Genomic DNA, 25,436 nt, shown 5'->3' on the forward strand with positions numbered 1-25,436 from the left:
TGTGGTGTGAGGTACAGATCTTGTTTCATTTTTCTGCAAATGGATCTCCAGTTTTGCCAGCACCATTTATTAAACAAACATTCTCTTACCCATTTAATGGATTTGGGGCTGGGGAAATTTTTTTTAATTAAATATAGATAAGAAATAAGTTACTTATCTAAAGTTTGGTGATAGAGTTTTTTTTATTTTTTTTTTTAAAAGATACAAGCTTACTTAAAATTTATCTGTGCCAATGAGATGTTTTTTTTCTTTTTTGGCTCATGGATATGAAGTTTAAAATTTTTTCATTTAAATTTTTTTTTTTTTTTTTAGGGTTTGTTGTCATTCCTCAGTGCCCCACTTATTGGTGCTCTTTCTGATGTTTGGGGCCGAAAATCTTTCTTGCTGCTAACAGTATTTTTCACATGTGCCCCAATTCCATTAATGAAGATCAGTCCATGGTATGTACATATGTAGCTTACAGTAATTAAATATCACTTTATGAAATTGCTTTTTTTTTAATGTTCTCTTATTTCTTTTACTTCTCTTGCCTTCTTCCCTATATAGTTTTAGTCTTGTAGTACCTTTATTCTTTGATATAGATAAGAGATAATAAATATATAGTAGCTAAGTAATAGTTCATAAAATGTTTTTAGAATGGTTGATATTATGGGAAGCAGCTAGAAAACTGGCTAGCTTGCTTTTGGATTTCACAGTCTAAATTTCAAAGTAATATTTTGGGCACTGGAGATGGGCTTGTTAACATTTCTGTTATCCTAAGTGAGACTTAAAAATATTCACAAAGTTGATTGTCATTATCTGTATTAATTAGAGTAGGTTTCACTTATATATAAGCAAGTGCAAAATAATACTTGCTTCAAATCATAGACATTTATTTCTCTCTCTCCATGTAAAATAAGTCTTGAGATTTGGGTGGTTCGTAGCAGGTATGCCATTTCCAGGAATATAGACTTTCTGTCTTGCTGCATTGCCATCCTTAGCTATCACCTCACTGTCCAAGGTGGCCACAAGTCACACTGCAGAAGTTCAGAAAAGGGAACGACTAAGAAGAGAGTGTACTACTTTCCTTTAAGGAAACTTTCCAGAATTCCCACCCATCCTATGTATGCATCTCTTTGGTCATATATCAGGCATGTGTTCCTCTTAGTTACAAGAGGCTGGGCTCATGAGCACCCTGATTAAAGCTGGGATTCTTAAATAAATAAATAAATCTGGATTCTTTGAAAAGAAAAGGGAATGCTTACGAAGAACATGATTTTCCCAAAGTAGTGGAGCCCAATTTAGTTGTAAATCTATTAGCTTTCTGGCTAATGTTCTCGGTACTCTATTGAGTATTAATGTAAGTTAATTCTTTGTCTTTGATGGGCTGTATTTCCACAGTGTAGCTAGAAAGGCTAAGGTTTTATGTGGGGCAGGATCTCCCTCTCACAGATTAGGTATAATTCTGTTGGCTAAGCCCTTGATGAACGATAATAACACATATGAAACCTTACCAAAGGAAGGAAATGATTGTGTATTAGAAAAGTATTGATAAGCAGTGACAGCTAACCAGAAGGCTGGTGGTTCAAACCCACCAGTCACTCCTCGGAAGGAAGGCTGGGCAGTCTACTTCTTAGTGATACTGCCTTAGAAACTCAAGGAGCGGTCGCTATGAGTCGGATCTGACTTGATGACTGTGAGTTTGGTTTTTTTGGTAAAGTATCGATTGAATTCTATTTTGAAAATGTATTTTGAATACATATAATTTTAAAAACCAAACATCAGTATTATAATAGCCACTTCTTATTCTCATCCACATATTTTGGAATCATATACAGTAAAACATAATTTGCTTTTAAAAATAGCTTTGTTGACTCTGAGTAGCTATCTAGTCTCAGTTTATTTATTAACATTACCATAACAGGTTTCTTCTATGTAAACACCGAATGTTATTGTTTTGCCAGCATTTAAAGAGCTAATAGTAACCTGTGGAGAAACAACTAGTTTCTATATGTAGGCTCAAGATAAATATGGAGTAACTTTTTTCTCAATTTCATTCACTGAATTTTCTTTTGTGTAGTACTGTGGTGGGAAATATTTCGGTAATAGGTAAATTTTAATAGATTTAGTTCATTACTATTTTGGTAGAAACAGCAACAAAGCCACTTAACATTTAACATTTGAGTAAAAGAGTGACATGAATCTAATTTAAAGTATTCCTATATAGTGGCTGGGTTGCTGTTGAATCCTTTTGTTTTCATAATATCTGTGATTTGGAATTTATAGAAGAGTTAATTCATGAATTGTCCTATTAAGCTTTTCATTGAGATCAGCTATTCTTATTTTAATTCACTTATGGAAGTGAAGGAAGGTTAAGATAATTGCAATTGTTCTAACAATTTCCTATCGATTTTCTTTTATTTCTAGGTGGTACTTTGCTGTTATCTCTGTTTCTGGGGTTTTTGCAGTGACTTTCTCCGTGGTATTTGCATATGTCGCAGATATAACTCAAGAACATGAAAGAAGTATGGCTTATGGACTGGTATGTTTATTCTATACCTTTTGTATCTGCTGAAAAATACTTTATTTGTTAGGTATTCCATATTACAGATGGTGCAAGCCTTTGCATTACAAGATTTAATTTTTGCACAAGATACATTTTGTAATAAAATCATCCATCAGTTCACATTTAAAATATTTTTAAGCACAAACCTTCATAAGTTTTGATGCCTTGCATTCTGGAAGTATTTATTAAATAGAAAGTTTGAAATAAATCAAGATTATGAAAGGAGTTATTGGATGTTGAAGTAAAAGAATCAGTCTCTTCTGTCTACCTTTAATTTGATGCAGGTTTCAGCAACATTTGCTGCAAGTTTAGTAACCAGCCCTGCAATTGGCGCTTACCTGGGACGAGTATACGGAGACAGCTTAGTGGTGGTCCTAGCTACAGCAATAGCTTTACTGGATATTTGTTTCATCCTTGTTGCTGTGCCAGAGTCTTTGCCTGAGAAGATGCGTCCAGCGTCATGGGGAGCACCCATTTCCTGGGAACAGGCTGACCCTTTTGCAGTATGTTTATATTTTTTCCTTCTCTTTGGCAAAAAGTTGAATGCATGATTCCATACAGCATTAATATTTTGTTGTAGAAGTTTCCTTGAAGAAAACATTGTGAGGAATCTTGTATTACTCTGTTTAATTTTATAAAACATTTTGGGGAGGATAAAATAAACTATAAAGACAACTAGATAATCTGTATGTACACTGCCAAAAGAAATCTCTCCATATTCTTAAGAATAGTTCAGTGTTCCCCCTCCACTCAGTTTTTAAAAATTTTGTTGTTGTCATTGAGAATATACACAGCAAAACATATAATAATTCAGTAATTTCTACGTATATAGTTTAGTGACATTGCTTACATTCTTCAAATTGTACAACTGTTCTCACCCTCCTTTTCTGACTTGTTCTTCCCTCATTAACAAACTCAGTGCCCCCCAAGATTCTTATCTAATCTTTCGAGTTGCTATGTCTGTTTGATCCCATGTAGATAATTCTTAAAAGATTATAATACTCAAGGCAGGCCTGTTTTACTGTTAAGCTAAACATTTGTTCAGTTTTAAGATGACTTCAGGGGATATTTTTTGTTTATGATTTAAAGATTATCTTGGCAGTAGTTTCAAGAGTTTGTCCACCCTCCATGGCTCCAGAAAGTTTTGGATTCTCTGAGAATTTGGAAATCTGTTCTGCATATTCTCTTATAGAATCTTTGATCACAATTTTTAGTAATATGGCCAGGCACCATCCTGTTCTTCTGTTCTCATTACAAAGGGAACCATTGTTCATGGAGACAGTTGACCACACGTTCCATTTTCCCTTCCTACTCCAACACTCCTTTTTTTCTTGTTGCTCTAGGTGAATAGAGACCATTTGTTTTGGTTGGGTGGCAACTTACAACCTTTTAAGATCCCAGGCACTACAGCAAAGAACTAGGAGATAGAACAGAAGCGCTAAACACATTATTAGGCCAATTAACTGGTGTGTCCCAGGAAACCATGACCCTAAATCTCCAAACCAAGGAACCAAATCCCGTGAGATGTTTAGTTGGACATAAGCAGGCCTCAGCAGTATTCTTTTTATTCTTGGTTATTGTTATTTTCATATATATATACCACACAACTTTTGCCAATTAACATTTTTTAGGTTTAGAATATATTGATAGTAATTACAGTAATTGGCTGTGCGACCCTACCTTAATCGTTGCAATTTTCCATCACTTTTAACCCCCCTCCTTTCCCTCTCCCTCTTGCCCCTGGTAACCATTAATAAACTTTGTCTCTATACATTTGCTTTTTGTCTTTTAATGTAAGTGAAGTTATATAATATTTGTTCTTTTATGATTGATCTATTTCATTCAGCATAATGTCTTTAAGCACCATCCAAACTGTAGCATGTATCAAGACTTAATACTCTTACTGGCTGAATAGTATTACGTTACGTTGTATGCACATCTACCACATTTGTTTATCCATTCATCTGTTGATGGTAGAATACTTCAGTGTTTTTGATATAAAACTTTATATCAGTCTTTTTCTTGTTCTAGTCTTTAAAAAAAGTGGGCCAAGATTCTATAGTGCTGCTAATCTGCATCACGGTGTTTCTCTCCTACCTACCAGAAGCAGGCCAATATTCCAGCTTTTTTTTGTACCTCAGACAGGTAAAACCCTATTCTACTAATGTGAATTTTTTTTCTTTATTGTTTAATCTATAATTAAAAAAAATACTTAATCTTGAGGGAGATATAATCAACACAAACCTTTGAAAATAACTATCATTTTATAAATAACAGTTCACCAAAAACAACCTTTTGTTTTATGCAGCCGATGTTTGTTATTTTTTATGGGGATGTTTTATATACTAATTCATTCATTTCTTGGGGAGGTATTTTGCATATTAAGACTTTTGGCTTAGACAAAAAGATAAGTTTTCTCCTGGGAAAGTATATGGTTTGATTTTTTTTGTTGTTTATACAGGTAATGGGATGTCTTATTCCACTCACCAGCTCTTAACAGTCTCTCTGTGATTGAGAGCATACAGTAGTAGAGCAGCTAGCCAAAATGAAGGCAAAAAACCCTTTATTTCTCCATGACTCTAATCTTATTAGACAGAAAGTGAGCTTTTAACCATATATATATGAAGCATATAATGGTTCCCTATGTATTTGTAAAATGGGTTCTGAATGCTTGGTAGTGCTCTCCAACTATTCGATTTAGTGAATACACACTAGGAGCTGTGTCTGAATGTGTTGTTTATAATGTGTTAATACTTGTTATTTTTTTCATTCTCTTCTGAAGATATTCTTTGGTTATAAAATTGGATTTCTTTTTTCTGAGCCATTTAATATTAATGTAGAAGTAGTTGTGGTTCTATGGTACTTTTTATCCTTTATTTATTGACTTACTAACTTTTTATGGAAACCTTCTAGATAATGAAGTTTTCACCTGAAAGTGTTGCAGCATTTATAGCAGTCCTTGGCATTCTTTCCATTATTGCACAGGTGAGTGTCTTTTTAGTCACAGAAAGTGATGTTATATAGTGAGTGACCCTGGCTGGCTATCCAAATGGGATCTCATAAAATGATAGTACTTGGTGACGTCACCAAAATAGAGAGTCTCAGGTTTGTAGATTCAGAAACTCAATTTGTTAATGTATCCAAAATGGATCAGATTTTTGTGATAGACACATTGATCATTTCAATATATGATCTATAAATCAGAAAGAAAATTTATTTATATTTGAGTATGATGTTGTTATATGCTGTTGTGCCAATTCTGACTCATAACGACCCATAGTAGAGTCACACTACTCCATAGGGTTTCCTAGGTTGTAATCGTTATGGGAGCACAACAACCAGATCTTTTCTCCTGCAGAGCCACTGGTGAGTTTAGCCATTAGTTGTTGTACCACCAGTGCTACTTATACTAGGTTATATACCTGCCTAAAATCAGGAATTTTAGTCTTTTGGTCTTTGCTCTACTATTGATTAATTCATTCAACAAATATTTATTGACTACCTACCATGTGTTAGGCACTGGGGATATAGCAGTGAACTTCTGTTAGAGAGTTTAGTTTACATTTTAGTGGAGTGGGTTTATATTCTAGAAGATTAATAAGTATGTTGTTATAAACACATCAGGTATAATGAGAGCTATAGAGAAAAGAGTAAAGCATATGGAGAGCAATTGGGGCAGGGTATTTTTTTTTTTTTTAATCTGAGGGAGTTGAGAAGGCATGCTGATACAAGGTGACATTTGAGTAGAGACACAAAGGAAATGAGGAAGAAACCATCAAGATATATGGAGGAAGAGAATTCCAGGCAGAGGGAACAGAAATAAAGCCCTAACAGGAGACTGTGCTTGACATGTATAAGAAACAGCAAGTGTATATGGCATGAACAAGGGAGAGAGTATTGCCAGACCATGTGGGGACTTGTAAGTTGTCACAAGACTTGAGTAAGGTAGGAAGCCATTGGAGGGTTTTGAGCAGAAGAATGTCATGTATCTTGGAAGCCTACTTGGTAAACATTTGTTGCTTGATAATTAAGATACTAATCAACACAGAAATCTGGATTTTTTTAGGAGATATTTCATTCTGGTCTCTAAACTGTCTCTGTTCCACAATAAAGCAGTATTGTTCTTCAGTGACCCAAATTTTCCCACTCAGAGATTTAGGGTCTGTCTTCCTTTTGTGAAAAAGCCCTGCTTATTTCCTGCTATTTGGCTTTGCTTTTGTAGAATCTAAACAGATGATCATGTTTCAGTTAACTTTTTTCCACCATACATACAATTTACTAGATTATAAGTTTGTTTTATTGTACTCTTAAGAAAATGGAGGGTGGGGAGGAAGTGGAAGGGGGGAAGCTTTTGCATTGTGGGAAATTGCAGTCAGTTGTGAGACAAAGTGTAGGTGAGCTGCTGTTTGGAAAATGAACTTGCTCTGTAAACTTTCACCCAAGTCCCAATAAGAATTAGAAAAGAAAATGGAGGGTATGGTGTATGTAATTGGATTCTGATATTTTACCATCTCTTGAATAGGATTCTTTCTGCAGATCTTATCATTTATGGATTTTCACTATATTCAGTTTTAAATTTAAATGCTATACTACACCTCCCTTAAGCCCTTACATACACATACAAATGGCATTGGCTACTACTTTTATTTCTAACTTCAGTTATCCTAAAAAGTCTTGATCTACAAAAACAATATGTTAAAATATTTGTTCCTGTCCATCATACCTTTAATTTCCAGAGGTCTACAGAATGGATAATCTTAAAAAGTGCTTTTCAGCTTTAAAGGAAAATACAATGTCACCATAGATAAAAATGTTTTCTAATGTTTCTTAAAAAAAACACACTATTGAAACATAACACAAAGGAAAATGTACAAATAGTAAAGGTAGGGTGTGATATATTATCACATGTTAAACTGACTGATCTGGTTACCTAGTACCACTCTGACAAGAATATACCATCAATGGGATGGCTTAAACAAACAGGAGTCTGTTCTTACAATTTGGAGGCTTTAAGTCCAAGTTCAAAGTGCCAAGCTCTAGTGGCTGGGTAAAAGCCCCTCAGCTTGGGCTTCAGCTCTGCCTCCAGCTCCCAGCCCACTCAGGCTAGAGGCTTTTCTTCACTCAGACAAGTGCTAGCTGCCGAGGCTGCCAAGCCCAAGGTTGACAAGTAAAAAGGCACAGTCCCGATGTTACCAAACCACACTGCAGGCCATTAATTTAAGTCCATTGTAAGTCCCCAGGTCGACAGAGTATGGCAAGTTGCTGAACAACGACATGGCTACATGCAGGGTCCAAGTGTGCCATAAGCTCGAGACCATTCCCCTAGGTTTCTGCTTATATACAGGAAGCAGACCACATTCCCTAAGGCAGCTACTTAGCTGCTCAAGTAGATTCCAGCATGGAGTTGATTACCAATTTCATTATGGGGAATACTGCATCCAGCTGCCCAGCTACTCATCCTGGCCCAGCCAAGTTGACACACAAACTTCACTACCATGCTGACCTTGTTACTCTGAAATGAAACGAACCTGGTCATGGTGCATAATCTTCATATAGTGCCAAGATTTGGTTCGCTAATACTTTGTTTAAGGATTTTTATACCACACATATAGATGAGAAGAACAGGCTCATATTTCTATAGTGATTAAAAGGGGTAAGCATCTTAAGCTCTATTTCATACTTAAGTGCCCACAGCTCCCATGTTCAGTTAATAAATTTGAGCAGTGTCTTAGTTTCTATAACATTCTTCTCAATGTTCCTTGGAGATCTCTATGTAACATCTGTCTTTCCCTCATTCTTGCTTTTCTCTGTGTCTAATCAGCTCTTTTTATATCTTGAAAGTAATTGGTTTACTCTACACTGATATGTCCTCATTGACAACAAAGAAAACCCCTATTCCCAAATGGTATTACATCCATAGATATAGGGATTAAGATTTACAACATATATTTTTGGTGGACTTGGTCCTTAACAGGCAATAATACTGGGTGATGAGCTGAAGGTGCTATAGAAGAGTATTTTTCTCTGTTCAGCAAACAACCCTTGACATAAGAAATACAGAGATGAAAAACAGTCTCTGAGAGCTCAGAATCTGGTACAGCAGAGATGTAAATAAAGGACGAGGGAGAGACATGGTTGGATTTGTGTTGGAAAGACCACTACAGCAGCACGAAGTCAGCGAGACTGGAAAGGAATGAGCAATGATCTAGAGAGCATTTAATGGTATAGCATATATGCAGGTGCATAGTCTGCAAGGAACGAGATACTGAAATCATCAGTTAGTTTTTGGTGCCTACACAGAAACAAGTTTTGAGATGAAAATTATACATACAAAAAGGTGAGACAATTAAATGGCCTTCAAAAACAGATAAGTAGGAGTATGTATTATGTATGTAAATACTGATAATTACTTTTTTATGGGTGCTCTGGTGGCATAGTGCCTAAGGCATTTAAATGACTGCTACCCAGGAGGCTGGCAGTTCAAACCCACCAGCCACTCCTCAGAAAGAAGATTGGGCAATCTACTTCCATAGAGATAACCACCTCAGAAACCCAAGGAGGGGGTCGCTGTGAGTCGAATTGACTTGACGTCAGTGAGTTTGGTTTGGTTTTGGTTTTACATTTTTATGTCACTGTATGAGCTGCTAAAATAATAAGCATGAAAGAGTCTCACTTGTACAGAAGCATACAGTTGAGAATGACTTGCCACATTAACCTCTCCAACCAATGAAAGATCATTGTTTTTCATGTTTTTGTCTAGCAGCATGAAGCTGGTTGTAGCTCCTCAGTTTTGCAGCTTATGTTTGTTTATTTCATCATCTTTGTTTTTGTTGACCTTTCTGTCTCCCTTTCCTCTGCTCTAAGTATCCCTTCTAAGGGTTTCCTTAATAATTTGGGCATATAGCTGTTGTCCAAAATGCAATGGACAGATTTTGTCTCTTTATTTCTGATTATTTCTACCTTAGTAGGTTGTGAGCACTTAAATTCTTAAGGTAAGGATTATATTATATTTGTATCTGCTATTACTATGCCCACAACCCAGCAAGCACTAAATTAGAGATCATTGGTTTTTTTATATGGTATTTCTAAAATTTTTAAATAAGCAATAAGCATTTATAAATTGGAAGTATTATTAAAAACAAAGATGTCTAACTTCTCCTAGAAAATCATTAGATCTAGTAACACTGGGTGGACCCACCTTCCAACAGGAACCAAGTACTTGTTGACTCCTGTGGGCATATGCTTTCTAGTGTGCCATGGGTTCCATCTCTTCCTGTTGCCTTAAACCCAAACCAAACTGGACCAAACTGACCAGTCCAATCATTCCAATTCATAACGGCCCTAAAGAATGGAGAAGAACTGTCCCATAGAGTTTCCAAGGCTGTAAATCTTTATGGAAGCAGACTGCCACATCTTCCTCCCATGGACTTCTGGTGGCTTTGAACCACCGAGCTTCAGTTAGCAGATGAGTGCTTTAACCCAGGCTCTTCCTATCACCTTATAATCTACCTATTTGACTCATTTAACTCCTTGGACCCAATAGGCATATAAATTCATAACACCTACACTAAATCAATGTTCACAGAAATGCATGGATATAGTTAGTTCTACACATTTCTTTCTTAGCATTGTCTAGTCTTCTTTATGCTGGTAATGTCCAAATTTACACTTCCAGGCTAATCCCTGAGTTCTTACTTGACTCATCTGTTGGGCATCTCAAACTAAGATGGCCAAAGCTAAGATTGAGATTCCTTCCTTTTCTAGTACTCCCTACCTAGTGTTTCTCATCACATTCAGTGGCACCACCACTCTTCTGGTTGTTTGGGCCAGAAAACTTGACTTTATTCTTGATTCCTTCCTTTCTCCTTACTCCACATTCAGTCTACCAAATGGTATCTCCAGGCCTGTCTTCTGTGGTGCCTCTGAGTGAGTTCAGACTGCCCTTTCAGCTACTAGTCAAGTGCTTGCTTAACTGTTTTCGCCACCCAGCTGCCTTCCTGTGGTTCATTCTCTGGCTGGTAGACTAAATTTTATAAAGTAAAATCTAATCATGTACTTTCCTGTTTAAAACTTAATTTCCATTGTGCCAGAATAAAATTTAGACTCTTGACATGACCTCATTTTTCTCTACCCTTCATTTTGTTGAGTGGGATCTAGTACAGGGCCTTTGTATTTCTTGTCACTCCTGCTTGGAGTGGTCTCTGTACCCCAGGTCTTTACTTTAACTGTATCTTCCTCCATATTAAGTTATCACCTAAAATTTCACCACCAGAAAGGTCCTCCCTGACCATCCTGGTTTAAGCAGCACCTCTTTCACCATTGACCTGTTCTGTTTTCTTAGCAGTGTGTGTGGGAGGGGACCATGCAGCCAAACTCTAGTTACTGTCAATTTGATTCCAAGTTAAGCCAACCTCATATGTCAGACTAGAATCGGGCTCCTTAGGGTTTTTAGTGGTTGGGTTTTCAGAAGTAGATTACCAGACTCTTTGTTCCAAAGTGCCCCTGGGTGGACTTGAACCTCCAACCTTTGGGTTAACATCTGAGTGCTTAACTGTTTGAGACATTTAAAGACTCCTTATAGCAGTTACAAACTGAAATTATCTTACTTGTTAATTAAAGTGTGCGGGTACCCGTCTTCCCTCCACTAGAAGGTAATCTGTGTGCTGACTAGTACTTTGACTTATTCACCATTGTGACCTCAGACCTGGAATAGCAGTTGGATTTAATAAGAACTTGGCAAATATTTGTTGATTGACTAAAGCCAATGCCAATTCTAACTGCTAAACACCTTTGTCATCTTGCTTAAGTCATTTAACCTTTGGAGTCTCAGTTCTGTCATCTAAATTGAGGGACACTGATTTTTTTTCCTGTTTAGCACACTGTATATATCAAGAAATTTGTTCTGTTATTATTAAGAATTTAGAAATTGTGATATACTTAGGATCATGCCTATTTCTTTTAAACACTGAGAACTTTACTGACTAGTAAAAAGCACTTTTATTAGTGCCCGGAATATAGAAATAAATAAGAGAATGTCCCTGCCTTCAAGGAGAAGACCATTGTCATCAGTTAATGTCATGTGATGTCAGTGCCCTTAAGGTCTTTGTGTCACAAGGTAGAAGAATATGGGGGGAGGGATGTGACAGAAAGTTCAATTAGTAGCTCTCAATATAGGACATTAAGAGAGGGGAGGAGCCGTGTTAGCCTTTCTGAATTTTGTTTCTAATTTTAATGACTCATCCCATACCTTTTAGAAATATATATTTTCTCCTTTTACTCCAGTTAACCCATCTGTAAAATGAAAATTTTTGTGGTAATACACTCTGAGCCTTGTTATTGAAATATCCTATAGTCTGTGCGAATAGTTTCCCAAAGAGGGAAACATTTGTTTTCTATAAATACCTACTGACTAGCTGGTAGATGAAGGGCTATAAGATGTCTACATTTTATAAACATTTTTTTTTTTTTTTGGTAATATACATGATATATACTTTAGCACTGTCAGCTTCTCAGTGGACAGGCTCTTCCTGAAGGAATGCCAGTTCCAGGGAGCCGTCCCTAGCCAGCTAAACCAGTTTTCACTGAACTGAGGCTCTTTGGTTAGCATTTGTTTGTTCCCTTCTCTCCTGGCTGAAGTGGCAGGTATTTCACCTTGAGTGAATCTGTTTATTGTTTCAACATTGTATCTTCCCTTAGGTTGTATTTAGCCATCATAAGATGAAATGCTTTTTTGCCCTGAGTTCCTACACACATAAGAGAGGAATCAGTTTTTAGATGAAACTGCTATATTTGGAACTGTTTTTTTAAAGTAGTTTTCCAAGTTACTCAGCTTTTCATTGTAAGCCTCTGCTTCTCCTGGCCAATTTGTTGCCATTAAGCTTTGGATATACTCTTAAAAGTTAACTACTTATTCTGATGAGTTCCCTTTTGTGGCGATAGTTGTCAAAGAATATAATCCCACTAGATAGCTGTGCCTTATGGAGTACAATCTCAGAGAAGAAAGCTATTTAAACTGTTCAAAATCCTTTTAAGAATCTTCATTTGCTTTCCACTGGTGTATTTGTGGTTAAGTCTGATTGAACTCTTCAATGACTGTCCCAATTTAAAGAGTTTATGCTTCATCACACTTGATAGCTGTGAGTTTAGCATATCAGTCTGTCATAAAATAGTAATTTGCTGAATTATTTTCACTTCTTTCTCTGTGAACTTAGTAATTAAGTGGTATATTTAATATTGTAGTTAGAATAGCAAAAAGTATTTTCCTGATGTCTCCAAATTGTTATATTTATATTAGCTTTGAAAGAAAAGAAGAAAACCATATATGTTACTATTTATTAAATGCCAGACAGTGCTAAGTACTTTATATAAATATAATCTCATTTAATCCACACACCAAACTTTTGAAATAGGTACTGTTCGTTAGGGGCCACTAGGTCAGTTCCAGCTCACAGTGACCCTGTGACAACAGAATGAAATTCTTTGGTCCTGTGCCATCCTCATAGTCATTGGTATGTTTGAGCCCATTGCTACAGCCAGTGTGTCTGTTAGTCAGTCTCTTTGAAGACTTCCTGACCCTCTACCCAGCATGATATCCTTCTCCAGGGATTACTCCCTCCTGATAACACGTCCACAGTACATGAGAAAAAGTCTTACTATACTTGATTCTAAGGAGCAGACAGATTTGTTCATTTTTCTGGCAGTCCACGGTATATTCAGTAGTCATTGCCAATACCATAATTCAAAGGCATCAGTTCTTTTTTGGTCTTCCTTATTCATTATCTAGCTTACACATGCATATGTTGTTTCTGTTGTTGTTAGATGCCTTCGAGTTGGCTCTGACTCATAGTAACTCTATGTATAATAGAAGAAAACACTACTTGGTCCTGCGCCAGCCTCACAGTCCTTGCTGTACTTGCCCATCGTTGCAGCCACTGTGTCAGTCTATCACATTGAGGGCTTTTCCCTTTTTTTGCTGACCCTCTGCTTTACGAAGCATGACATCATTCTCCAGGAAATGGTCCCTCCTGACAACATGACCAAAGTAGGTGAGATGAAGTCTGGTCATTCTCCCTTCCAAGGAGCATTCCAGCTGCACTTCTTCCAGAATAGGGTTGTTAGTTCTTCTGGCAGTCCATGGTACTTTCAGTATTCAGTATTTTTCGGTAACACCACAACTCAAAAGCATCAACTCTTCTTTGGTATTCCTTATGCATTGTCCAGCTTTCACATGCATATGAGGCTATTGAAAATTCCCTGGCTTGGGCCAGGTGTTTGATTTCTCCACTGCTGCTTCCATGAGCATTGTGTACAATCCAAGTAAAATGAAATTCCAGACAACTTCAGTCTTTTCTCTGTTTATCCTGATAGTGCTTATTGGTCCAGTTGTGATGACTTCTGTTTTCTTTATATTGAGGTATAATCCATACTGAAGGCTGTAGCCTATGATCTTATCAGTAAGTGCCTCAAGTCTTCTTTGCTTTCGGCAAGGAAAGTTGTGTCATCTGCATTTCACAGGTTGTTAATGAATCTTCCTCCAATCCTGATACCATGATCTTCTTCACATACTCCATATTCTCAGCATACAGATTGAATAAGGATGGTGAAAAATACCGTGTTCACCCAAATGTTGTCTGATTTTAAACCATGCAGTATCCCCTTGTTCTGTTTAAATAATAGCCTCTTGGTCTAAGTACAGGTTCCTCATGAGCACAATTAAGTGTTTTAGAATTCCCATTCTCTGCAGTGTTATCCATAATTTGTTGTTATCCACACTGCTGAATGCCTTTATTTAGTCAATAAAACACAGGTAAACATCTTTTTGGTATTCTCTGCTTTCAGCCAACATCCATCTGACATTAGCAGTGATACTACCATTCAGTGTTCTCTTCTGAATCCGGTTTGAATTTCTGTCAGTTCCCTATCATTGTATTGCTGCAACTGTTTTTGCCCAGGGTTACATCATTATAGCCAAGATTATGATCTCTGTTGTTTTCCCAAAGGCTGTGTTCTTAATTATATCATACTTCTTACATCACATACTTGTTAACCTGTTCATAAAAGCAAAATGGTTTCAACAGTAGGTTAATTTAGGTGAGTGATATATGTATAATTGTTTTTCAGTTTTTCTTTAGTTGGGGGAAAAGGCATTTTGGATTAGCTGTGGATGTATAAAAACTATTTAAAATCTATTACATAAAGCTCCAAATTACTAGTTAGAACCTTTTGATCCTACTATTTTCAACTTCAGACTTCAGTGAGCCTCAGTAGACATACATTGAGTAGAAAGGTTTGCTTTTCACTTGTCTGACTGGTTCCCTGAATCTGGATCTGTGCCAGCAGAGGGACTGTTCCTCTGCTTGTTTAACCTGGAGCAGTGACCTCAAATATACTCAGGGCAATTGTAGTTGAAAAGCCAAATTTTACAAAAGTGGTAATTGTCCTTTTATATTGCAGATTGAAAGAAGTCATCAAATATTTTGTTTTTATTTTTTAAAAGTTCATTCTCATAAAGTATTTTTTTTCCTTTTCTTATTTTGTCTCAGACTATAATCTTGAGTTTACTTATGAGGTCGATTGGAAATAAGAACACCATTTTATTGGGTCTGGGATTTCAAATATTACAGCTGGCATGGTATGGCTTTGGTTCAGAACCTTGGTAGGTATAAATATTTTAATTTTCATGTTTGTCTTTTTGTTTTTCAGCTAAGACTTTAATCTATCAGTTACTATGTTTTTTTTCTTTTCAGCATGTATATAATACAAATATTGTATTTATGTATTTATCTATTCTAGAAATAGCTTTTGGGCAGAAATATAACATTTTATAGCTAAGCAACAGCTGAATTTGTGAATGATATTATTGACCCATTGAAGCATTTAAACCAGTTGTATCACTAGGAAAAAGCATAGGATCCCATTGCAATTGGTCCTGAAAGTTTAGTGTTATCTTTTCTTTTACCCTGCTTCATTTTTTTCCTGTATTCATTACTGATGGCAAACCAGAAATTAGTGAGAAAGTCCAATTGTTTTAGTCTCAGCTTCATGCCCTGCCTCTCAACTTTTCTTACCAGTGTGGTTTCCTGTAGGGAGAGGATGGTAACAATGTATTCATGTGTTCTGGACCGAACTACAGTTTGCTAACCTTTCTTACAACTGAGCACCTCCCTTCTGTGTAGTCTTCACAATAGGAGTAAGAGGAAGCATTGAGAATGTGTTTTGGTGGACAGTTTGTAAAAGCTAGGCTAGAAACCAAAGAAGTGTTCACAATTTAAATTATATAGAACTTTACTTTTAAACATCACCCCGGGAACATCTAAAATATTTATTCTTTAATACTTATGGATTAGATCAAATCAGTGATATCTTTACACTGAATCAAAAACCAGTGAGAACCTTCTTGTTGGGCGCCCTTGATTCTGACTCACAGTGACCCTGTGTGAGAGTAGAACTGCCACATAGGGTTTTCTAGGCCATAATCTTTATGGGGACAGATTGCCAGGTCTTTATCAACCCAGAGCTGTTGGATGAGTTCAAACCACTACTGTTTTTGTTTGTAGCTGAGTGCTTAACCATTGCATCACCAGGGCTCCTTAGTGAGAATGTTCCCAAAAGACTTCCTGGCTTCACATGCCTGAAAACATTTGATGACATTTCTTTATCTGTATTACAGACATCCTCAGTATCCCCTCTGCAGCAGAAGTAATAACAACAAATTTTACAGTTTGAAAAATGATACTCTAATTTTCCATTGACACCCCCCACACACACACTATTCGAGTGCATAAGTATTTGTTTTCTAGATGCTTGAAGTAGGGTTAGACTTTTACATAACTTGCCCATAGTTACATAGTAAGGAAGGAATAAAGTACAGATCTCTTTTTCTTGTACTATTCTCACGGTACCATTTCACAGTAAAGCTACACAGTTTTAAGTATATATTTTGACTCTTACAGGTACAGGGGAGAAGACTAATGATTTACTGTTTTTGTTTTGGTTCGATTGATGATTGATTATAGGATGATGTGGGCTGCTGGGGCAGTAGCAGCTATGTCCAGCATTACCTTTCCAGCTGTCAGTGCACTTGTTTCACGAACTGCAGATGCTGATCAACAAGGTAAGTTAATATTAGGAACCAAGATAATTGTTTAAAAGTACAGGATATTTGAATTCTTATATCCTGTCTCTGTCTTTTTACTGAATTTATTTTTGTAATATTTTATTGTGTTTTAGGTAAAAATTTACGCAGCAAATTAGGTCCCCATTTAACAATTTTTATACAAATTGTTCCATGACGTTCGTTACAATTTTCACATTATGTCAACATTCTCATGATTTCCATTGTTTGTTTTGTTTCTGTTGATCTAGCTTCCTTTCTCCTTTTTGGCTTCTCATTTGCTTTAGGGTAAATGTTGACTGTTTGGTCTCATATACTTGATTGTTTAAGGGCACATGTTACTCACACATGATATCGTTTGTTTGTTTATTTACTAAATTTTACTGTGATTTGGGTGAAAGTTTAGAGAGCAAATCCATTTTCCATATGGCAGTTCATACACATTTTGTTTCATGGCATTGACAGCAATTCTCCATTTCCTCCCTGTAGTTACCTCTTCCCTGTGTCCTTCTTTCCTATGCATTCCTGCCCCCTCAGCTGTCTCCCTGTGCAAATATTGCCCTTCTGTTCTCCCATGATAGATTGTTTGATTGATTGAATGTATCGACCTGATGTAAATGTTCACCCTATATGCCTGTCTGTTGTTTGGCTGGAAGCCACGGGAGTGAGTTCAGTTCCAGACCTAAAGGGTAACTAGAGGCCATAGTCTTGGAGTCTCACTAGGCTCTATCAGAGCAGTAAGTCTGATCTCTTTTAATGATTTTAAGTTTTGTTCCACATTGTTCTCCCACTCTGTCCAGGATCTCTTGCGCTGATCCCTTCCAAGTGGTTGACTGTGGTAGCTGGCCACCATCTAGTTACTGTTTATTTTTTTAAGCCAATCTATTATTGGCTGAAAGGTGTCTTCTAGAAATGGCTTCAGTTCAAAGGGTATTTTAGGATAATATTCTTAGTGGTTCCTTTAGTCTTGAGTCTGGTAGGCCTGGCCTTTTTTTTTTTTTTTTAAGCAATTTTTAATTTTGTTCTATACTTTTTTCCCATTCTATCCAGGACCTTCTATTGTGTCCCTGGCCAGAACAGTGGGTAGTGGTGGCAGGGCACCATCTAGTTCTGGTCTCATGTTAAAAGAGGCAATGGTTCATGGAGGCTATTAGTCCTGTGGATTAGTTTCTTCTGAGTCTTTGGTTTCCTTCATTCTCTTTTCCTCTAGACAAGTGGAGACCAATAGTTAACCTTAGATGGCCAGTTGCAAGCTTTTAAGACCATAGATGCTACTTACCCAACTGGGATGTAGAACATTATCTTTATTAATTAATTGGCTAGTTGAAAACCTTATGAATTATGTTATGCTAGTAGATTCAGTTGTCCCACAAGACTGTGGTCCTAAGCCTTTTAACCCAGTAAACCAATCCTGCAAGTGGTTTGGTTATGTCTGGGAAGTCTCAGTAACTGTGCCCCCAATGTGTTTTAATATATATATGGATATATATGCAGCATACACAAACATGTATACACATATGCCTATGGATACACTCTACCACTTGTCTGTCAGTTTATCATACTATGGTAGCTTGCAAATGTTGCTGTGAGGCTGGAAGGCATACCACTGGTATTGCATAGAACAGGGTCACTCATGGTGGACAGTGGAGCTTCCAGACTAAGACTGGGAAGAAGGAAGGGCCCATCTACTTCTGAAAAAGTTGGCCACTGAAAACCTTACGAAAAGCAGTGAAACACGGTCTGATACGTTACTGAAAACAAATAGCCCTGAAACGTTGTCTGATACAGTGCCAGAAGATGAGCCCCTTGGGTTGGAAGGCACTCAGAATATAGTTGAGGAGGTGCTGCCTCCTCAACATAGAGTAGACCTTAATGACATGAATGGAGTAAAGCTTTCTGTACCTTCATTTACTGACAGGGCATGACTCAAAATGCAAAGAAGCAGCTGTAAACATCCATTAATAGAATGTGGAATGTGGTTTTGGCCATTCTGAATCAGACAACCATATGATCTCCTATGCCAGGAATGACAAACTGAAGAGGAATAACATCACATTCATCATCATAAAGAATGTGTCCAGATCTATCCTGAAGTACAGTGCTGTCTGTAATAATACAATACCCATACACCTAAAGGAAGACCATACTACTATTCTTCAGATTTACATGCCAAGCACTAAAGTTATAGATGAAGAAATGGAAGATTTTTACCAGCTTCTACAGTCTGAAACTGAATAAACATGCAATCAAGATGTATTGGTGATTGGAATGCGAAAATTGGAAACAAAGAATCAGTGGTAGTTGGAAAATACACCCTTAGTGATAGAAATGATGCCAGAGACTGCATGATAAAATTTTGTAAACCTAACAACTTACTTACTGCAATTACCTTTCTTCAACAACATAAACAGTGGCTATACACATACCTTGCCAGATGGAATACAGAGGAATCAAATTCACTACATCTGTGGAAAGGGGCAGTAGAGAAGCTCAATATCATGAGTCAAAACAAGGCTGGGAGCTGACTGTGGAACAGACCATCAGTTGCTCAAATGTAAGTTCAAGTTGAATCTGAAGAAAATTACAACAAGTCCACAAGAGCTAAAATATGACCTTGACTGTATCCCATCTGAATTTACAGACCATCTGAAGAATAGAGTTGATATATTGAACACCAGTGACCAAAAACCAGATGAGTTGTGAGATGACATCAAAATCATCATATGTGAAGAAAGCAAAAGGTCATTAAAAAGACAGGAAAGGAAGAAAAGACCAAAACGAATGTCAGAAGAAACTCTGAAACTTGCTCTTGAATAAGTAGCAAAACCAAATGGAAGAGATGATGAGATAAAAGATTTCAAAGGGCAGCTTGAAAAGACAAAGTCAGTTATTACAATGAAATGTGTAGAGACCAAACGGGAAAAACACACTCTGCATTTCTCAAATTGAAAGAACTGAAGAAAAAATTAAAGCCTTGAATTGCAGTATCAAAGGATTCTATGGGCAAAATATTGAATGATGTGGGAAGCATCAAAAGAAGATGGAATATACACAGTCACTGTACCAAAAAGAATTGATCAGTGTCCAACTTTTCAGGAGACAGCATATGATCAGAAATCAATGGTACTGAAAGAAGCAATCAAAGTTGCACTGGAGGAATTGGCGAAAAGTAAGGCTCCAGGAATTGACAGAATACCCATTGAGATGTTTCAACAAATAGATGCAGCACTTAACTAATTTATACCAAAAAACTTGGAAGACAGCTACCTGGCCAACTGACTAGAAGAGATCTGTATTTGTGCCCATTCCAAAGAAAGGGGATCGAACAGAATGTGCAAATTATCACACAACCTCATTAATATCACACGCAAGTAAAATTTTGCAGAAGATCCTTCAAAAATGGTTGCAGCAGTATATTGACGGGGAACTGCCAGAAATTTAAACTAGATTCAGAAGAGGACGTGGAACCAGGGATATCATTGCTGATGTCAGATTGATCTTGGCAGAAAGCAAAGAATACTAGAAATACGTTTACCTGTGTTTTTTTTGACTGTGCAAAGGCATTTGCCTGTGTGTATCATAACAAATTATGGATAACATTGCAAAGAATGGGGATTCCAAAAGAGTTTAATTGTGTTCATGAGGAACCTATACATAGACCAAAAGGCTGTCATTCTAACAGAACAGGGGGACACCATGTGGTTTAAAATCAAGGAAGTGCATTAGGGTTGTATCTGTACGCTGAATAAATAATCAGAGAAGCTGGATTATATGAAGAGGAACGTGGCATCAGAATTAGAGGAAGACTCATTGACAATCTGATGTGCAGATGATAGATACCACCTTGCTTGCTAAAAATAAAGATGATTTGAAGCACTTACTGAGGACGATCAAATACTACCGTTTTCAATATGGATTACACTTCAACATAAAACAGAAATCCTCACAACTGGATTAATAAGCAATGTCATGATAAGTGGAGAGATTGAAGTTGTCAGGGATTTCATTTTACTTGGATCCACAGTCAATACCCATGGAAACAGCAGTCAAGAAATTTGATGTCATATTGCACTTGGCAGATCTGCTGCAAAGACCTCTTTAAAGTGTTAAGAAGCAAAGATGTCACTCTGAAGACTAAGGTGCACCTAACTCAAGCCATGGTATTTTCTGTCATGTCATATGCTTGTGAAAGCTGGGCAATGAATAAATACCCAAGAAGAGTTGATATCTTTGAATTACGTTGTTTTGGCTAAGAATACTGAAAATACCATGGACTATCAGAACAAAGAAATCTGTCCTGGAAAAATTACAGCAAAAATGGCCTTTAGAAGTGAGAATGGCCAGACTTTGCCTCACCTACTTTGGTCATGTGGTCAGAAGGGACCATTCCCTGTAAAAGGATATCATACTTGGTGAAGTAGAGCATCAGCAAAAAAGAAGACCCTCAACAAGATGGATTGACACAGTGGCTGCAACGATGGTCTCAAGTACAGTAAGGATTGTGAGGGGCTGCACAGGACAGGGCAGTGTTTCATTCTTTTGTACATACGGTCGCTATGAGTCAACTCCATGGCACCTAATAACAACACAACAACGGATACACTTACACATGTGCATTTACTTGGCATATGCCTTCCTATACATATGTACCTGTGTAATCACACACATATTTTTTGGTTATTACTGTTGTATATATTAAAGTATTTACTGAAATTGTCCATTCTTGTATACTTGTTAATGTGTTCATTTACCTCAGTCAAGTTGTAGAAACTTCATCTGTATTTAGTATTGCCTTTCCTATCACCAAAAATAACAAGTCACTACTTTATAGAAAGTGATTCCTATCCCCGCCTGCCCCTTGCCCCCTGATCCAGGTCCCCTTTTGTCCCTAATAACCATCAAAGAACATTGTTTCTGAATGTGTATCTACTCTTGACTTTTTAGGGTCAAAAATAGTGGGACCATACAATATTTGCCCTTTTGTGATTGACTTATTTCACTCAGTATAATGTCTTCCAGATTCATTCATGTTACGTTTCAAGACGCATTATTCTTTATAGTTTTGTAGTAGTCCGCTGTATGTATGTACCAAAATTTGTCCATTCATCCATTTATGGGCATTTGTTTTCTTCTTTTTGCTGTTGTCAATAATGCTTCAGTGAACATGGGTGTGCATATGTCTAATTATGTCACTGTTCTTACATCTCTTATATGTATACTTAGAAGTGGGATTGCTGATCATAAGATATGTCTATTTCTAGCTTTTTGAGGAAAGTGATAACACTGTTTTTCATAGTGGTTATAACCATTTTACAGTCCCACCAGCAGCTTATTATAGTTCCAGTCCTCCCACACCCTTGCCAGCATTTGTGGTTTTCTTTTTTTTTGGTTAGTGCCATTTTGCATGGGTGAGATGTTACCTTCTTGTGGTTTTGATTTGCATCTAATGGCTAATGATCGCAAGCATCTCATTATGTATTTGTTGGCTGCCTGAGTGTCCTCTTCAGTGAAGTGATTGTTCGTGTCCTTTGGCTGTTTTTTGATTGGATAGTTTGTCTTTTTGTTGTTGAGTTGTTGATGTTTTTATATATTTCAGAGATTAGACACTTGTAAGATATGTTGTTACCAAAGATTTTTCCCAGTCTGCAGTTTCTCTTTTTACTCTTTGGTAGTCTTTTCGTGAATATAAGTATTTTTTAGGAGGACCTGGTCATCTTCTATTGTTGTGCATTTTCAGTCATGTTAGATAGGATATTCATGCTGAAAATTAGGTCCTTTAGTTTTGTCCCTGTGTTGTCTTCCAGGAATTTTATAGGGTAAGCTTTAACATTTAGTTGTATGATCCACTTAAGAGTTAGTTTTTATTCATGTTGTCAGGTATGGATCCTCTTTCATTTTTCTGCAAATGGATATCCAGTTTTGCTAGCATCATTTGTTAAATTATTGCTTCCTCACTAATGGACTTGATGCTTTGTCAAAGATCACCTGTCTGTAGAGGATGGATTCACTTTGGGTTTTCAGTTCTGTTCCATTGGTTTATGGGTCTGTCATTGAACCAGTACCAGACTTTCAATTACTGTAGCTGTATATTAAGCTTTGAGATCAGAAGTGTGAGGCCTACTACTTTGTTGTTCTTCAGTGTTGCTTTAGCTATTCAGAACCTTTTTCCATATAAAGTTGGAGATTAGTTTCTTCTCCATTTCATTAAAGAATGTTGTTGAGGTTTGGATTGAGATTGCATTATATCTATGTATCACTTTAGGTAGTATTGACATTTTCACTATGCTAAGTTTTCCAATCCATTAGCATGGAATGTTTTTCCATGAATGTAGATCTCTTTTAGTTTCTTGCAATAAAGTTTTATAGTTTTCCTTGTATACATCTTTTATATCCCTGTTTAGGTGTATTCCTAAGTATTCTGTCCTTTTGAGGGCTGTTGTAAATGGTATTGATTTCCTTTTCAGAGTCCTTCTTGTTAACATAGAGAACTGAACTTATTTTTGTGTGTTGATCTTGTACCCTGCCACTTGAACTTTCTTGTGGAATCTGAGATTTTCTATGTATAGGATCATGTCATCTGTGAATTGAGATAATTTTACTTCTACCTTTGTGATTTCAAAACAAAATAAAACCAAATTCACTGCTATCGAGTTGATTCTGACTCTTAGTGTGACCCCCTTTGGGTTTCTGAGGCGGTAAATCTTTACGGAAGTAGATTGTCCAGTCTTCCTTCCATGGAGTTGGCTGGTGGGTTTGCACCGCCAACCTTCTGGTTAGCAGTCAAATGCCTTAGGCACTAGGCAACCAGAGCTCTTCCTTTTTGATTTGGATACACTTTATTTCCCATTTTTGCCATAGTGCTCTGGTTAGGACTTCCAGTACAATATTGAGTAAGAGTGATGATAATAGGCATCCTTGTCGTCTTATTCCTGTTTTCAAGGGGAATGCTTGCAAACTTTCTCTATTGAGAATAATGTTGGCTATTGATTTTGGAGATAGGCCCTTAATTATATTGACAGGTTTCCTTTCTATTCTTACTTTGTTGAGAGTTTATCAGGAAAAGGTGTTGGATTTTGTAAAATGACTTTTCATCAATTGAGATGATCATGTGATTCTTGTCCTTTATTTTTGTGGTAGTTATGTTGATTGATTTTTCTAATGCTGAACCATCCTTGCTTCCCTGGTATGAATCCCAGTTGATCACGATGTATTATTATTATTATTATTTTAATATGCTGTTGAATTCTCTTGGCTAGAATTTTGTTGAAAATTTTTGCATCTATATTCATGAGGTCATTTTTTTTTTTCTTGGTATTGTCTTTGACTTGCTTTGTTATCAGGGTTATGCTGGCTTCACAGAATGAATTAGGGAGTGTTCCTTTCTTTTCTAGATCTGGAACAGTTGAGTAGAATTAGTGTCAACTCTTCTCTGTCTTTTAAGTACTGAAGCATAAGCCTGTGTTTAAAAACACAAAACCAAAGTCACTGCCACTGAGTCAATTTCGACTCATAACTCCCATTGGGTTTCCAAGGCTGTAAATCTTTATGGAAGCAGACCACCCCATCTGGTGGTTTTGAACCACTGACTCTTTGATTGGCAGCCAAATGCCTTAACCACTACATCACTAGAGCTCCTTAAGGATATGTTCATGGTAAATAATTTTTTAATTGCTTTCACTGTAAGGAGGAAAAGCAGATTGAAGTTTGATGTCATGAGGTAGGTAGGTAATCCCTTGTCTCTCACTTTAAATACGTGCCCCATTCTGTGTGCTAGAAGAATTTAGTCATAAAGATTGGCCACATTATATTCACTAAATATATACTAAGTATTTTACTGTTCTAGACACCTTGGGATATAGTCATGGCCCTTGTATTAAAACCTTATGGTTTTGGTTATAGAAAGATATATAACAAACTTTGTCTTACACCTTTATGAGGGCAACATTTAATTTTTGGAATGCTAATAGAGGAATAATTCTTTGGAAGAGGTATGTTTTTATGTGTAAGGGGTTACAGAAGAGTGGCATTGGCCACTGGCTGCTAAATGAAGGAAAGGCCTCTGGCCAAAGCAGGTTGCATTTCAAATTTGATGGAAGATCCTAGAGATAAAAAATCAAATTCTACAAAAAGTCTATATTTTACTTTAAAAGATCTTAACTAGCTGTTTGGAGAGTTGTGCTGTGAGTTGATGACTGACTTTTAGCCAGGGGATGTTTTAATGGTTATGATCTAGGGAATTAGTCTCTTTGGCCTCTTGTTACTGTTAGACCCTATCTGAATGCATCTGAGTTCACATTTCCATTGGATACCTTACCACACTTTGTAGAACCACAATCACTTACAAGTAACTTTTAATGACTAGACTAGACTAGACTAGACTGCTAATGTCTGATAAAAACCTTGGATTTAGATTAAGGGAAAAAATTAAATGGCACTAAAAGATTATTTGTTTAAAAACAATTTAGGTGTCGTCCAAGGAATGATAACAGGAATTCGAGGATTGTGCAATGGTCTGGGACCAGCACTCTATGGATTCATATTCTACATATTCCATGTGGAACTTAAAGAACTGCCAATAACAGGTACAGACTTGGGAACAAATACAAGTCCTCAACACCACTTTGAACAGGTAATTTTTTATTCACATGATAGACATTTTATATAGTTCATTTGACTGGATTAAAAGATACCATAAATGGTTTTTGTCACTAAAGCTTGTATGTGAGATTCTTAGTATTTAAATTTAATTATAGCACTTAAAAAACAAAGTCTAGAGGT

The 25,436-nt window shown here is 36.7% G+C and overlaps 1 protein-coding gene across 1 annotated transcript in view; it reads left to right on the forward strand.

Annotated features, from left to right (window-relative positions):
* MFSD14A (major facilitator superfamily domain containing 14A) overlaps window positions 1-25,436 on the forward strand; it is an 82,193-nt gene that overhangs the window by 47,951 nt on the left and 8,806 nt on the right. The window contains exons 4-11 of the mRNA XM_007936097.1: window positions 313-440; window positions 2,407-2,521; window positions 2,830-3,048; window positions 4,577-4,690; window positions 5,459-5,530; window positions 15,088-15,200; window positions 16,561-16,658; window positions 25,124-25,287. Coding sequence (XP_007934288.1) covers window positions 313-440; window positions 2,407-2,521; window positions 2,830-3,048; window positions 4,577-4,690; window positions 5,459-5,530; window positions 15,088-15,200; window positions 16,561-16,658; window positions 25,124-25,287 — 1,023 coding nt within the window. The remainder of the gene's footprint in view (window positions 1-312; window positions 441-2,406; window positions 2,522-2,829; window positions 3,049-4,576; window positions 4,691-5,458; window positions 5,531-15,087; window positions 15,201-16,560; window positions 16,659-25,123; window positions 25,288-25,436) is intronic.

The sequence above is a fragment of the Orycteropus afer genome, unplaced genomic scaffold (assembly GCF_000298275.1).
Source record: "Orycteropus afer afer isolate SDZICR_OR568_19922 unplaced genomic scaffold, OryAfe1.0 scaffold00033, whole genome shotgun sequence".
Classification (NCBI taxonomy): Eukaryota; Metazoa; Chordata; class Mammalia; order Tubulidentata; family Orycteropodidae; genus Orycteropus; species Orycteropus afer.